This window comes from Colletotrichum acutatum (genome assembly GCF_030867785.1).
Source record: "Colletotrichum acutatum strain CBS 112980 chromosome Unknown BDZ83scaffold_145, whole genome shotgun sequence".
In the NCBI taxonomy this organism is placed as follows: Eukaryota; Fungi; Ascomycota; class Sordariomycetes; order Glomerellales; family Glomerellaceae; genus Colletotrichum; species Colletotrichum acutatum.
In genome coordinates, this window is record NW_026849139.1 from 27,110 (window position 1) to 40,536 (window position 13,427).

At 52.5% G+C, this 13,427-nt stretch overlaps 6 protein-coding genes across 6 annotated transcripts; 2 read left to right on the forward strand and 4 right to left on the reverse strand.

The window, feature by feature from the left end:
* Positions 1 to 979: 979 nt before the first annotated feature.
* On the reverse strand, positions 980 to 2,334 carry BDZ83DRAFT_589945 (methyltransferase domain-containing protein; the record flags this gene model as incomplete). The annotated part of the gene is made up of 4 exons (XM_060506283.1): positions 980 to 1,031; positions 1,090 to 1,844; positions 1,910 to 1,932; positions 2,001 to 2,334. The coding sequence occupies 4 exons, from the start codon at positions 2,332 to 2,334 to the stop codon at positions 980 to 982; spliced, it is 1,164 nt and encodes a 387-aa protein (XP_060359471.1).
* Positions 2,335 to 2,998: 664 nt separating this feature from the next.
* BDZ83DRAFT_723588 (NADP-dependent oxidoreductase domain-containing protein) lies at positions 2,999 to 4,135 on the reverse strand (the record flags this gene model as incomplete). The annotated part of the gene is made up of 3 exons (XM_060512578.1): positions 2,999 to 3,496; positions 3,557 to 4,064; positions 4,122 to 4,135. 3 exons carry the CDS (start codon positions 4,133 to 4,135, stop codon positions 2,999 to 3,001), a joined length of 1,020 nt encoding a protein of 339 aa, XP_060359472.1.
* A 1,141-nt stretch (positions 4,136 to 5,276) lies between these two features.
* Positions 5,277 to 6,728, forward strand: BDZ83DRAFT_756981 (TATA box binding protein associated factor; the record flags this gene model as incomplete). The annotated part of the gene is made up of 2 exons (XM_060514828.1): positions 5,277 to 5,667; positions 5,734 to 6,728. The coding sequence occupies 2 exons, from the start codon at positions 5,277 to 5,279 to the stop codon at positions 6,726 to 6,728; spliced, it is 1,386 nt and encodes a 461-aa protein (XP_060359473.1).
* Positions 6,729 to 7,351: 623 nt separating this feature from the next.
* Positions 7,352 to 8,137, reverse strand: BDZ83DRAFT_589901 (succinate dehydrogenase cytochrome b subunit; the record flags this gene model as incomplete). Its single annotated transcript, XM_060506279.1, has 3 exons — positions 7,352 to 7,796; positions 7,946 to 8,027; positions 8,098 to 8,137. The coding sequence occupies 3 exons, from the start codon at positions 8,135 to 8,137 to the stop codon at positions 7,352 to 7,354; spliced, it is 567 nt and encodes a 188-aa protein (XP_060359474.1).
* A 364-nt stretch (positions 8,138 to 8,501) lies between these two features.
* On the forward strand, positions 8,502 to 9,527 carry BDZ83DRAFT_638321 (uncharacterized protein). The gene has a single exon (XM_060509357.1). The coding sequence runs from the start codon at positions 8,845 to 8,847 to the stop codon at positions 9,130 to 9,132; it is 288 nt and encodes a 95-aa protein (XP_060359475.1). The 5' UTR covers positions 8,502 to 8,844; the 3' UTR covers positions 9,133 to 9,527.
* A 1,961-nt stretch (positions 9,528 to 11,488) lies between these two features.
* On the reverse strand, positions 11,489 to 13,369 carry BDZ83DRAFT_723591 (multidrug resistance protein fnx1; the record flags this gene model as incomplete). Its single annotated transcript, XM_060512579.1, has 8 exons — positions 11,489 to 11,546; positions 11,600 to 11,665; positions 11,726 to 12,083; positions 12,136 to 12,335; positions 12,400 to 12,575; positions 12,692 to 12,941; positions 12,997 to 13,130; positions 13,193 to 13,369. 8 exons carry the CDS (start codon positions 13,367 to 13,369, stop codon positions 11,489 to 11,491), a joined length of 1,419 nt encoding a protein of 472 aa, XP_060359476.1.
* Positions 13,370 to 13,427: the final 58 nt, after the last annotated feature.

The following is a 13,427-nucleotide window of genomic DNA, read 5'->3' on the forward strand; positions in this document are numbered from 1 at the left end:
TCTGGAGGGGGTTCAAGGGTCTGGGGTTGGCGTATCGCAAATACGGCGAGCCGAGTGGATGAATCGGCCAGAGCGAGTGGGGTTTGCCAGTTTTGACAACTTTGACGAAGAAGATCGTCTCTTTTGGTTTCTCTTGGACTCGTTACACGGTGGAATTTGCAAGTTGGTGGAAGACGTGGCTTACTAACAATCGAATTAAAAAGTCTTAATGCCGATGGGGCGAGGCATCATAACGCCGATGGATGTATTTCGTACCGCTCCGTGGAGAGGAGGCAAGAGCCAAGATGCGCCCCTCCCCACCGGCGTTGATGCCCTTTCCGGCACAGATTCGCCGGACCATCGGCCAACTTGGCATGAACATCACGGAACCCAACGGCACAGTGACACGAGTGATAGCACCGCCCTTTTTCCTTGTCGGTTTTCCCAGTGTTTCCACGGCGGCATGGGACCATCGGAAGTGGATCATCTACTCGACGGCCTCGGCTCGAATCCACAAGGCCAGACGGCATGACGGATCGCAATTCGGGGGTGCCGCGGTATGCGTGTATCGCGCGCACGTTTCCTCCCGTAAGGAGACCAAGACTCTAAGCAATACTCCAAAGATGTGTTCAAGGTCGTGTCTGCTGCTAGGTTTCTGGTTGGCTTGGGATCATACATCACTCTCAAAGGCCCATTCTTCAACCAAGGTAGCTCTTACATGAGAGGAACGGAACATGAATCGTATTTGCATACAGGCTGACCAACTACCCCAACGTCTTGGACGACAGCTGTCGCGGCAAGTTATTAACAGCAACTCTTTTTCATCTTCGACTCCGCAACATGGCGGAGTTTCAATGCAATGCGAGAACGAGACGTGCTTCAACACCATAGGATGCATGTCCCCCATACGGACACTCTATTTCGCAACGGTCGCGAGGATGTTTCTTCTTCCGCCTACCCAAAGAAATTTACGACTATCTTGAACTCAAAATCCACCGATTCAGGAGGCCGACCGTCCCGCTTCCTGGGGTTTCTGTCCCCAAACCGACATACTACACCCATCGTCAGCGCCGGTAGCATACAACAATGAAACGGGGAGGAAAGACTCACGTCGTGATATACGCGTGGATATTCTTATCCGCCATATCCTTCCTCACATCCATGAGCAGCAACTCGGCATCCTCTCGAGTCCAGCCCAGCACCTGGCAAAAGATCTTCATCGTGATACCTTGCACCCCCTCGAGGTTATTCGTCATCTGCATGGCGCCCAGAATCTTTTGATTCCTCCCCTTCGCCCACGGCGACGCCGGCACCGCAAACCTCTTTTGCTCGACATTTTGGAACCCCGCGTCCGTCATGTGCCGCGCGTACTCAAAGGCAGAGAGCGCATCCCGCCCGGCCTTGCGGATCCCTTCGAGCAGGTGATCGTTCCACCGCCGCAGCGCCGTACCCTCAAGCGACCCGTCCACCGCCTTGAAGTCGATGACGGTCTCCTGAAACTCGACCCAGCCGCCCGGGTTGAGGTTCTCGTAGATCTGCCCAAAGAGTTTGGGAAGGTCAAAGATAGAGGTGCACATGTACCGGCCGTGGACGTAGTCGAATTTCTGGCTAAACGCCCACTCGTCCTCGGCGTCGTCGATTTCGAAATGGCAGTTGGCGGGCACGTATTCTGGCTGGATGGGGCTCAGGTCCGTACCGAGGACATCCGATGCCGGGTACCTGTCGGCGAACTCGATGGCCCAGATGCCGGTGCCTGTGCCGATGTCAAGGACGCGGTGGGGGTTGGAGACGGGGGCGAGGCCGAGCTTGTCGTTAAAGATGCGCAGGGCGATGGCGTGTTGGAGGTCTAGGCGGCTTTGCTCTTGCTCGGGGGTGTATTAGTTTTACTCACGGACTTGGCAATATCGCATGTAAGGGGGCTTTCGCAAACCTCATCATTGGGGAGGAAGTATTCTACGAGCGAGGAGTCAGTCAGTAGGCTTCCAAAAGGTAAGTTTCTGCATGCGGTCGCGCAGACTTACTTCCTTCTTTATATGCGTGATACGTCCTGCCAAACTCCTCCACAAAGCGGTACACGCTCGATGCCACCGAGGCAGACGAGGAGGCGCGGCCGACGTCAATCCCCATGGCCGAGTCGGCGTCGCTGATGTCTGTGTCGATGCTCAGCGACAAAGAGGTGCTGCTGTCAATGTGCGACGCATTGAGCTCGTCGAGCGCGCTCGACGTTAGTCTGCTGGATCGGTCATCGTCGATTGTCGATTGCGCCGTCCGGATGCTGCTTTTCTCTTCGTTGGGCTCGTTCCGTTCCTCTGCCGGCGCCTCGTGCCTTCCGTCTATGCCGGTTGAAGCTTCCATCGTCACTTATATTAATGATTACAGAAGATATTGCAAGTCGCGACACTTCTGAATGCAAGGCTGAGCTGAACAAAAATGTCGCAAGCGCAGAGCGAGCCTTGCCCCCATACCCAGAAGCTGACCTTTTCCGGAGTTTATTCAACCATGGCGTCAGATTCCCTTATCTGGTAGTGTCTGTCTGGTTTCCTCCAATTCCAGCCGAGGGGCTCTGCTGGTACCGAATCCGCTAACAGGTCAAACCCCCCGCGAGACTCATCTTAGCGGCAAGCAAGTCTGGCGAATCAACATCTTAGACATCAAGTCACCATTGTCTAGATGATGACGCTAGACTCGATAGTCACTCCTGCAGGTTGGGGAATTCTGCTGAAGCTACTGCTTCTGTTCAGGCGCATGACGTGCATTTTGCCGATGCCGACGCGGGACAAATGTGAGGATCTGCCTGCATAAAAGGCTTTGTGAGTTTCTTGTGCTACCATATGCTGGTATTCGCCGCATTTACATGGAATTTCTGGAACTTTGGTATGGAGAAACCAGATCAAATGTTGATATCAAATCTGCATACTTCGCACGCCCTCCAGAACTGAAGGGAACAGGACAAGGGCAGTGAGCTGACTTGATTTGACTCGACTTAAACCTAAATACGGCACCAAAGCAAATGCAACACCTAGAAAGGCATGGGTAACTTCGGAACATACACCTCCTCGAGATACTTGACCTCCTCCTCAGAAAGCTCAACCTTTGAAGCGCCCACAGCCTGATCAATCCTCTCCTTGGTCTCCAACCCGCAGATAGGCATGCACCCCTTTGAAATAAGCCACGCCTGCGCAACCTGTGCCATACTCACGTCCTTCTTTCCCGCCAGCTCCTCGACGCGCCCGACAATGGCCCTGTCGGCGCCGTTCTCCGCGCCGCGGAACAGCATCTGCAAGAAGGGATCCTTTTGCTCGCGGGGATCCGAACGGTCGGTCCACGCGTGCGTGAGGACGCCGGCGGCGAGGGGCGACCAGGGGAAGAGGCCGACGCCGGTGGCGTTGCAGTAGGCGTTCATCTCGCGCTCTTCTTCGCGGTAGAGGAGGTTGTAGAGGCCTTGCATTGAGATGAATTGGTGCCAGCCGTTGCGGGCTGCTACGTTTTGGAGCATTTGGAATTCCCAGGCGGCCATCTGGCAATTGTTAGTAAATGGAAGGGAACAGTGAGAGGAGTGTCCTGGCTGAAGACTCACTGAGCTGGCGCCAATGTAGCGGACCTTGCCACTCTCTATAACATCGTGAAGGGCCTTCATAATCTCCTCGGGGGGCACGTCGCGATCCATCCTGTGGATCTGGAGCACGTCGATGTAGGTGCCGAGACGCTCAACACTACGGTCCACCGCCTCGAGGATGTGCTTCCTCGAGAGGCCAACCTGGTTCACGCGGGGCCCCTCGTTGCTGGTCAAGTTGGCCGGGTCGATTGGCCCTTTGTTCTCGTCGACGAACTGAAAGCACTTGGACATGATGACGAGCTTGGAGCGCGGGATGTTGTACTCCTTGATGGCTGCCCCGACGATTTCCTCGGAGCGGCCGTTGGAGTAGGTGTCGGCAACGTCCCAGGTGTTGATGCCGCGGTCAAAGGCGTACTTGAGGATGGGGAGGGCCTCGTCCTTGTCGAGGAGCCAGGGCTGCCAGTTTTTGTCGCCGAAGCTCATGCAGCCCAGGATGATTTGGGAGACTTTGAGGCCGGATTTGCCCACGCTATTGAGAATGTTAGAGACGGTTGCGTAGGTCAGTAGGGATATGCGGAGAGCCTACCGCACATATTTCATGGTTTCCATGGTGAAAGCAAGCTAGGAACTGATGTGAAGTGTAATGTGAACGATAGAAGAAGACGATCAGAAGAAGCTCTTGAGCGTGTAAGAAGTGTAAGAGCGTGTGAGTGATGTGAATGCTGGAGTTAGAGAAGGGACTCTCATCATGGCCCAGCAGGCCCTTTATACTTGTCAGCCCAAGACAGAGCTCCAAAAAGGAAGTCACTGAATACACCAAAAACCATCCCTCCTCGTCGACTTACACGTTCGCTCTCGGCATCACAGCATGGGTGTTGCCCGCATCTCCGGGCCCGGGCACCGGCTGAAGACCCACAAAATAATCCAATTGCATTAGCGCCGTTCCGCTCTTTGTCATGACACGGCGCAGTTACAAGAATCGGGGGGACATGGAGTTAGGGGAGTTGGCTGACTCTCGGCGAGTTTTGGTCAATCATCTCACACACCGTTGTATCAGAGGCACATTATGACAAGCTATAATGTCTGACTTTGTTAGACCTGGAAGCTATGATGTCGTCCGGCCAAGAATAACCAGGCGAGGCATATCCCCATCCAGGAGGACAGACAGTGCCAAGAACGCCAGAGGTACGGGATTAAACCTTTATGTTGGAACAGGTACATATACACATGGCTTGCAAAGTCTGTATTATCGACCTCGCTATTTGAAGTCAATAATCTTGGTTGTCTTCTGGCTGATTTGATGAAGCCAGAGACGAGCAATACGGGTGTAAATCCTCCCACCCACATCGTGACAGCGTTCAGTCAACCCTTGATCAATATATTCATAAATGTAATTCAGGCACTCCACAGAGCAGGATCGGTATTACGCAAGAGCAGATTCTCTTTTATCAAACAACATCTAATTTTGAAAAATAATGGAAGAGCTACGTACCTGTATGTTTCTGTAGAAACTTGCCGACAAGATGCACCTTCCGCTGCTGATTCCTGTGGGCCCCACACCGAGGATCCCACCTTCCACCGTGCAGTGGGCTGAATCTGCGCTGCGGCGTCCCGAGCTCATCCCCTAGCTTAGCCGTGTCCGTCCTACCCCAAGTTTCCATCACCCAGCCTCGTCTTCTTTCTCCAACACAAGCATCTTCGTCGTCGCGTTCACCATTTGAACTTATATACCACCGGCGCGATGGCGCAACAGGACGCGCCAAAGCTCCTCTGGAACCCAGACAATGTCAAAGACGTCGCCGAGTCCGTCGGAATTCCCAATCTTAACGACGATGCATTGCGCTGCCTGACGCAGGATGTCGAGTATCGAATCGGACAAGTCCTCGTCGAGGCGCTGCGCTTCATGCGTGCCTCCCGTCGCACCACTCTGACCGTCAACGACATTAGCACCGCGCTCAAGGCTCTCAATATTGAGCCTCTCTACGGATACGACTCGACGCGTCCACTGCGATATGGCGAGGCTAGCTTGGGACCCGGGCAACCGCTCTTCTACCTCGAAGACGAGGAGGTCGATTTTGAGAAGCTCATCAACGCTCCTCTGCCCAAAGTGCCGCGTGATATGAGCTTCACGGGTACGTGATTTTCATTTCCTATAATTAACCTCCAAATGTAGCGTCTGCTAACCGCTGCATATCCAGCACACTGGCTCGCCATCGAAGGCGTTCAACCTTCCATCCCGCAGAACCCCACCACGGCCGAATCTCGAAGTCAAGAACTCGTCCCCAAGGGCCAGGGTGCTAACCCTGCCCTCGCTGCCCTCGCCGGCAACGACAATCTCTCCTTCCGTCCCGCTGTGAAGCACGTCGTCTCCAAGGAACTCATCCTCTACTTCGAAAAGGTTCAAAACGCCGTACTTGATGACAACCCCGACGAAGAGGTGGTGCGCCTTCGCCAGGCGGCCCTCGAATCCGTTCGCGACGACCCGGGTCTGCACCAGCTGATTCCTTACTTTATAAACTTCGTCGCGAACCAGGTCACCCACCGTCTCGACGACGTCTTCACACTTCGCCAGGCCATGGAGCTCACGGCCGCCCTCATCGCAAACACCAAGCTCTACCTCGACCCCTACGCCAACTCCATTGCCTCCCCCGTGCTCACGTGCATCCTTAGCCGTAAAATCGGTGCCGAGGATGGTGCGGACGCCATGCGTGAGCAATACCAGCTCAGAGAATTCTCTGCGTCGCTCCTTGGCCAGATTGCGCGCAAGTACGCCGCCTCTAATAATCTGCTACGCCCCAAGTTGGTGCGGACATGCTTGAAGTTCTTCATGGACCCCGATAAGCCGCCCTCCACGCACTTTGGTGCCATCACGGGCGTTGCCTCCGCTGGTGGTCCTGAGGCGGTGCGGGTTCTGGTGCTCAAGTGCCTCAGGGCTTACAACGATAACATTCTGCAGCCTCTCAAGGACAAGGGCGAGAGCATCGAGTTTGAGATGCTCGTGGGTGGAATTCTCAAGGCTATTGCTACGATGATTGAGGATGACAGAACAACCGTCAATGGCATCAACGGAAGCGCCAACAGCTATGCCAATGAGCTCAATGAGTTCATCGGGCCCATCCTCGGAGAGCGGCTGAATAGCCTAGGCAACCGAAGACTGATCAAACACGTCTTGGATGCTAGGAATATTGAGTAGCAGTCTGGCTTGTAGTGATAGTCTTTAGGAGGCGTAACGGCGTTTGGATCAGGCATGGCAAAACATGGTTTTAGGGAGGCATACCACATAAATTGAGACCATTGGCGTCTAGCAGTTAATCTATTATTCATCCACTGTGTCTCGAGTGATGCTTATGCCTTCTAGCTCATATGCAAGACTGACGAGGATGTCAATTTGATCCACTGTGCTGATGCCATTCTGCCCCGGCGCGAATCTCGTCCTCAAGGTGGATATCAGCTTAATATGTTGTTCCGTTTGTGCTGTCCCTGAGGAATGAAAGCTTACGGCCGACACTCAGTGCACACAGAATGGTTGGAACAATTGATTAACATGCTTGTTACTCAAGGGAATTCGTTTTACAGCTTTCAGTCTATACAATCCCTCTCGCTTTAAGCTTAGGGAGGCCGTACGCCTAGCAATTTCCAGGCGCCAACCAATAAAACTCCAGGTTACCCCCCAAGTCTTCCATCACTCTTCGTCTTCCTCTCGTCCCCGTCTGTCTCTGCGACCGACCGTCGTCCCCTTGCCGCGTCCCTGTACCCGATTACCACGTGCCATCACGTCCACCGACCCTTTCAGCGCTTCCCAGTCAAGTTCTCCATTTACCACGCAAAGGCGAGGCCAACAGCCGCGACGAGCGAGCTGGACCAGATAACCCAGCCCCACTTGACAATCTCAGGCTTGGCGAAGCCGAGGGCGAAATCGTAGGTCAAGTGGCGGATACCGTTGAAGAAGTGGAAGGTGAAAGGCCAGGCGACGAGGAACTTGAGGCCGCCCTTCGCGGCGAGCGGGAGAGCACCGAAGGCGGCGATGAGGGACTGGCTCTCGACGTGCCAGCCGAGGAGGGGCGCGACGAGGTACGTGCCAAAGTAGACGTAGAAGGCGGCCGAGAGACCGCCGCCGGTGATACGGGTCCAAATGGAGGCGCCGAACCAGGTCTGCTCCATCTTGTAGATTGTCAGGTGCGGGGAGATGGGGCGGCTGAGGCGCTGCTTTGCGAGGAGCTCGAGGCCATCTTGGGGGGTGAGCTTGGTGGTTGCGACGGGGCTGTGAGGTTGGATAACTAATTAGTATTTTGATACTGGTTTATCGAATGTTTGTATGACTGGATGTTTGCTTCGTCTGTGAGGTAATAGTCGGGAGCATGTGCTTCAAACACAAAGGGGAGACGGGACGCGGAAGGGCCAATTGCGTACCGAGACTGGCTCGTCGACATGCTTTGTGAAGCGACGATCTTGGGGATCTGCTGGTTGAAGAAAACGGAGGGCTTTGCTGCCGCTGTTGATTGTATCTCATCAGCCTTCCATTGTCCTCTATTCCATCCTGGGCTTCGATGATGTAAACGAACCTCGGCGCATGGCCGACACGCCCACCCTTTGCGCAATCATTGTGTCGGTATTAGGCGTGATGAAATTTGGTAATCGGTACGATTTCGATATCGGGGAGAGCGCGTAGGCAATTCGGCCGTAGGCGGAGGGGATTCGAGTCGTCGGGGGTTTGAGGGTGTTGATGTCAAGCTCCTTGCACCAAAGAAGAATAAATGGAGACTCTGCGCCTTGGATCGCTGGACTCTCCGATTGAAGCGAAGCACGGGAATCCCCTCGGCTTTTCGGTTACCCGTTGACCAATCAGCGCAGACCACTTCCTAAGCTTTCTTGACCACGTGATCTACGCCGCAAAGGGACAGGAACCACGCTGGGCGCTGGCCGGAAAAAAGCTTAGACGAGAACCTCAGGGTAAGGACAGGATCCACCGGGTAATCATTAGCTAAGCATCGCCTCCCGCACAGACCAGCCTAGAAAATTCTCTCGTGGCACACAAAACCGCGTCGACCTCGCGCGTATTTTCCTCCCTCTTTTCCCTTTTCCTCTCCTCAGATAGCAACGGCCGCCCGCCGCAGCATAACTAATGGTGGCCTTTTCTCCCTTGGGAGAGAATGGTTCACCCATGAAAGGCGCTGCTGGTAAAACCCTTGGGTTGTGGGTGGCTGGAGAGTAATACTGGGATTGGATCCTTCGTTGATCTCGGGTTCTGGTTTGCACCGTCTAGAAACCGTTTCATTTATAGGCATCTACACATTTTTGTCCTTGACGTGATGTTTCTGTGTATTGCTGCCGGCATGCTCTACGCGTTTGCCCCTCCAAAAGAGGTTGGGCTGTGCCTCGTTGACAGCTTCCCCTGCTGCTCGGGGACACACACATCGTCGAAGTATTCCGCACGGGGGCCAGCCTACCCTTGTCCCATTGAAGCAGATAACTGCACCTGCCTCACGATGTCAGGAAGGCATTCGTACCTCCAAGAACCAGACGCTATCGATCTCAATGTTGTTAGAAACATGCTGCAGGTGCTGTTCCGCGTCGCCAACCACCAGAGGGCATGCTGAGCAGAAAACATGAAGCTATCGATCATCAGTGTGGCCACTAGTCAGTGGTCTTGACATGTCTGATTTCGTTGGATGCCTTCAACGTCTACAGGCGTTGGTGTAAGCCCAAATTGAGGAGTATAGCTTCAAAGAGGTTCCTTTGCTATTATTTTTAATACTTACCTTTCTGATCATGGCTTCTCGGTTGATACAACTTCACGTCAATCCTTCCTGGTTTCTGATCTCGGCCTAACATGGATGATCATTGATATGGAGTACCGGCGGTCTCGGATTTTTTCCAAGTAGCGACACTACTGAGTCACAATGGCAGTTCCGTCAGCCTCACATTTTTGATCAGTAGTTTAAAACAGGAATTAATAAGAATAAGCTTCCAGGGATAATGGTCTAACTGAGTTTGCGGCCCGCGCTGGCTTTACATGAACCTGTATTCAGGCAATATCTTCCCGAGCCCCTACAATTGCGGCCCGTGCAACTTTCCTTCACTCGTTTCCTCATTTCTTTCAAATGTTGGGCATGACGCTACAGTGATTGCTTCACCGTGCTGACTTGCGGTATCAGTACATGTAGTGATTGTTCTTTCGGCAGTGCCGAAGATGGCGCCGCGCAACCGGTAACGCGGACAACAAAGTTTGGGTCTATGGAGATGCCTACGTCTTACATCAATCTCTTATAGAGATCAGGAGTAATGACGAATTGTGCGAAACAGAGCGATCTTCAGGGAATACGATATTTAGCTGTTTTTGGTACCGTGAGCGAGTCAGAGCAACTAGCTGGACCACAGAAGCAAAGTCTCTGGTGCCGTCAATTGATGGGTCGCTTTCCCAAATTTTCGGCAACTTACGCCGCGCCGTGGCAGCTAGCACTCTTCTGTACAGACCACTACGGCGGACCCTACAACTGATCCCCTGATCGCTTCTTGTCGATACTTCAAGATTGCGAGAAATCGTTCACGCATCAAGAGGAGATATCCCGGCTCACAAACCTACTAAATAATCCTTGTGTGACTGAGCATGTTTCGCAATTGGCTTAATCCAGTTGATGTCGGTTTTGAGCTGGACAACATGTGCATTTCTGTCAACTAACCAAAGAACCTCAGATCGTTGTACAGATAGCCCACACTCTCTGATGATGCAAAGCGCCTGATGGGTCCACAGGACCAGTCGTTGACAACCTGGGCCCTGGTTAGTTACAACGGTGGGAACAGCAGAAATGACCATGGCATGAGTCTGGTCACGACAACTCGTATAAACAAAGTTTCTCTGACTTGGACTCAGCAAATTAATGACCGAAAATCTTTGGTGCTAACATCTGGTAACGTGAGTCTCATTACAGATTTAAATCAAGGCGTGTCCTTGAGGCTATGGGTTCACACTGCCTGTCAACCTTACATCAACTCTTCAAACAGTCTAATAAACCATTGATTTTGACCCAATATCTTTATTCGTAGGTCATTCACCAAGAGGCGTGACTTTCCACAGTATGCTGTACTGACCTGAAGATAGAAGATGAAGCTGTCTCTCATCCTCACCGGACTTTACGCAGCCGGTACCGTCACGGCAATCACCAAGAGCTGTCAACCCTTTACATTCTCGTCCAAGGGAACTGCCTGCACGGATGACAACGGTGTCTGCACTATGGGAAGATGCAAGGACAAGTTCTTGTGGCTCAGGTGCACTTGCCCCGATGACTACCCTCACGTTCATTGCGGCGCGAAGTGCAACTAAGCGGGATTGTGAGAGAGATCTTTTCGACGCTTGTGTGTTTGGATACCAGGGTGCATGGAGGATGTGAGAATTGGGGAAGAAGTCTGACTCCACAGAGACTGCGTATCATAGGATTGCTGTTGGATACAGCTCTCGGACTTCGCGTCTAAGCGAGCCGAGGGAGCATTATCATCGACACATCCTCAACATGAAGTCTTCAGCTCGCTGTATGTTCGCTTTTGGAAAATTACAGATATTTTCAAGCCTTTATTTCCGGCTCATCGACTGGCTTTTTGTCCTCCTTTCCACGGGCCTCCTCTTTCAACTTGGCATCGTCAGGTCTGCTCAATTCTACTTGTGGCATCAAGAAGAACGCCACAAAGAATGCGATGGCTGCAAGTCCTGCCATTACCAGGAAGATGATACGGAACGCCCTCCTGTAGCCAGGCAAGATTGCAGCCCTTAGCCTTTGTGCCTCGGCTTGAGGTAGGTTGGAAAGCACTTGCTGAGGGTTTGCGAGCAGCTTCCGAGACTCGTCATCTCCCAGCCCAAGGCTAGCTATATTGCTTGCCAGGATATTATTACTGTAAAGCACAAGTCAATTATGCTGGAGGATATCGTGGGTACTTGTGGAGTCGGAAGGATGTGTAGACTCACATGATTGTCCCAGAGATGGCAAGTCCAATAGTGCTTCCGAAATTACGTATGAAGCTATGCATTGTCAGTCATATATTGCCACATGAGATGATATGAAGATAACTTACTTCCTGAAGGAAGTAACCACAGCCATGTCCCTTCTGCTCACACCGGCCTGGATCGCGATCAGTGCCCTGAAGTGTGTTAGTTAGCTCGACTCAGTAATTCGACAAAGGCTTTTATGCATCACTCACGGCTGTAATGTATTGCCAACACCGGCGCCAACAAGCAGCGAGTATCCAACTTGGTTCCCCACGCTTGAAAACTCGTCGAGAGTTGACATCAAACCGATGCCGACGGCCCACATCACCCAACCCAGCAGGATGCATTCTCGGTAACGCCCAACTTTGTGTACTACGAGACCTGCCAACGTGCTGAAAAGCGTTTGCGTCAAAGTGACTGGGAGAAGCATGGCGCCGGACTTCGTTGCTGAGTACCCGTAGGCTAGCTGATAGAAGGCGGGGATGTAATAGACCTGGACGACAAAGTTCCATCCGTTGATTGCCATGGTGATACATGCGCCATTCACGATCTTCGACTTGAAGATGTGCACTAGAGGCCACAATCAGTCTCAACCTCTCAACAGTCAATGGAGTCAACTCACATGGCACGAGAGGGAACTTAGCGCCTTTCCACTGCCAAAGGATGAAGCCGACACAGACGAAGAAGCCGACTATGAGAGTGGCAATGACGTGCGCTGAGTTCCAAGGATGGTCGCCTCCACCCCACGTCAAGCCGAGCATGAGTACGGTTGTTCCAGCCAAAGCAAGGAAGCTCCCAACAAAGTCGACGGCTTTGAGCTTGCTGAGCATGACGTTAGCAGTGTCCCAATTTCAACAGGTTGCGTTCGGATAGAATAGGTACTCACAGCTTCCAGTTGCCTTCCACTTTCCTAAGCGGCATGAAAAAGATGACGCAGAGCGTACATAGAAGAGTGAGTGGCATGTTGAGTCGGAAGATCCATCTCCATGAGTCTTTGGACTGGGAAGCAAGAGCTCCGCCAATGACTGGCCCTATACCATTTGCAATAGCAACGACAGAACCCTTCAATGGTGTCAGTAACTGTAGAGAAGAACGATGATTTCGTGGCTCGCAGAATGCTGATTTCGTCGCTCGATCCCGTGACCACGCAGTACCGAGTAAGGCAGCGAATGACTTACCAAGATACCCTGATACTTGCCCCTTTCCCTAAGCGGAACCACATCGCTGACGATCATTTGCGCGACGGTCATCAAACCACCACCTCCAATACCCGTCCAGGCTCGGAAGACGATGAGTTGAGTCCCAGTATTTGATACTGAACTGGCAAGAGAGCCTGTGAAGAAGATCGCCAAGCCAATGAGTAGGATTACTTTTCGCGACCAGATATCTGATAGACGCCCGTAGAGGAGTTGGCCGACAGTGGATGTTCTGTTTGAATCAATTAGTGACCTTGCTACCGTGATAGATGATCGCTTGCACTTACATGAAGTATCCGCTGGCAATCCATGCTGTCTGATTACTGGCATTGAGAGAGTTGCCGATGATGTTAAGACTAGCTGCGAGCGTGGTCTGGTCCATGAGAGCGACGAGATCCACGCTGGCGCAAGCCAGGAAGATCTGGAAAGAGATGATCAGTCTCAGAAAGTGTTCGAATCCGTTTGAACTACAACCTAACTTACTGTGATGATAGTCCTTGGACGAACATAGTTTGTCTGTTCGTTGAACTCATGCGTAGGTTTCTCGTCTTCGGAGCTATTCGCCAACTCTGGGCTGGGCCCAGCTGTAAGCTGTCCAACTACTGGAGCAGAAGCAGCTTCAGTCAGGATGCCACTGGTTTTCTCGTTTGGAGCGGCCATGTTGAAGATAGAGTATAAGCATTGACTTACTCAAGAAGGAAAGAAGGAAATGTGGCTG

Coding starts and splice junctions, on each gene's coding strand:
- BDZ83DRAFT_638321 (XM_060509357.1), top strand. CDS start 8,845: ATGTTTCTGTGTATTGCTGCCGGCATGCTCTACGCGTTTGCCCCTCCA.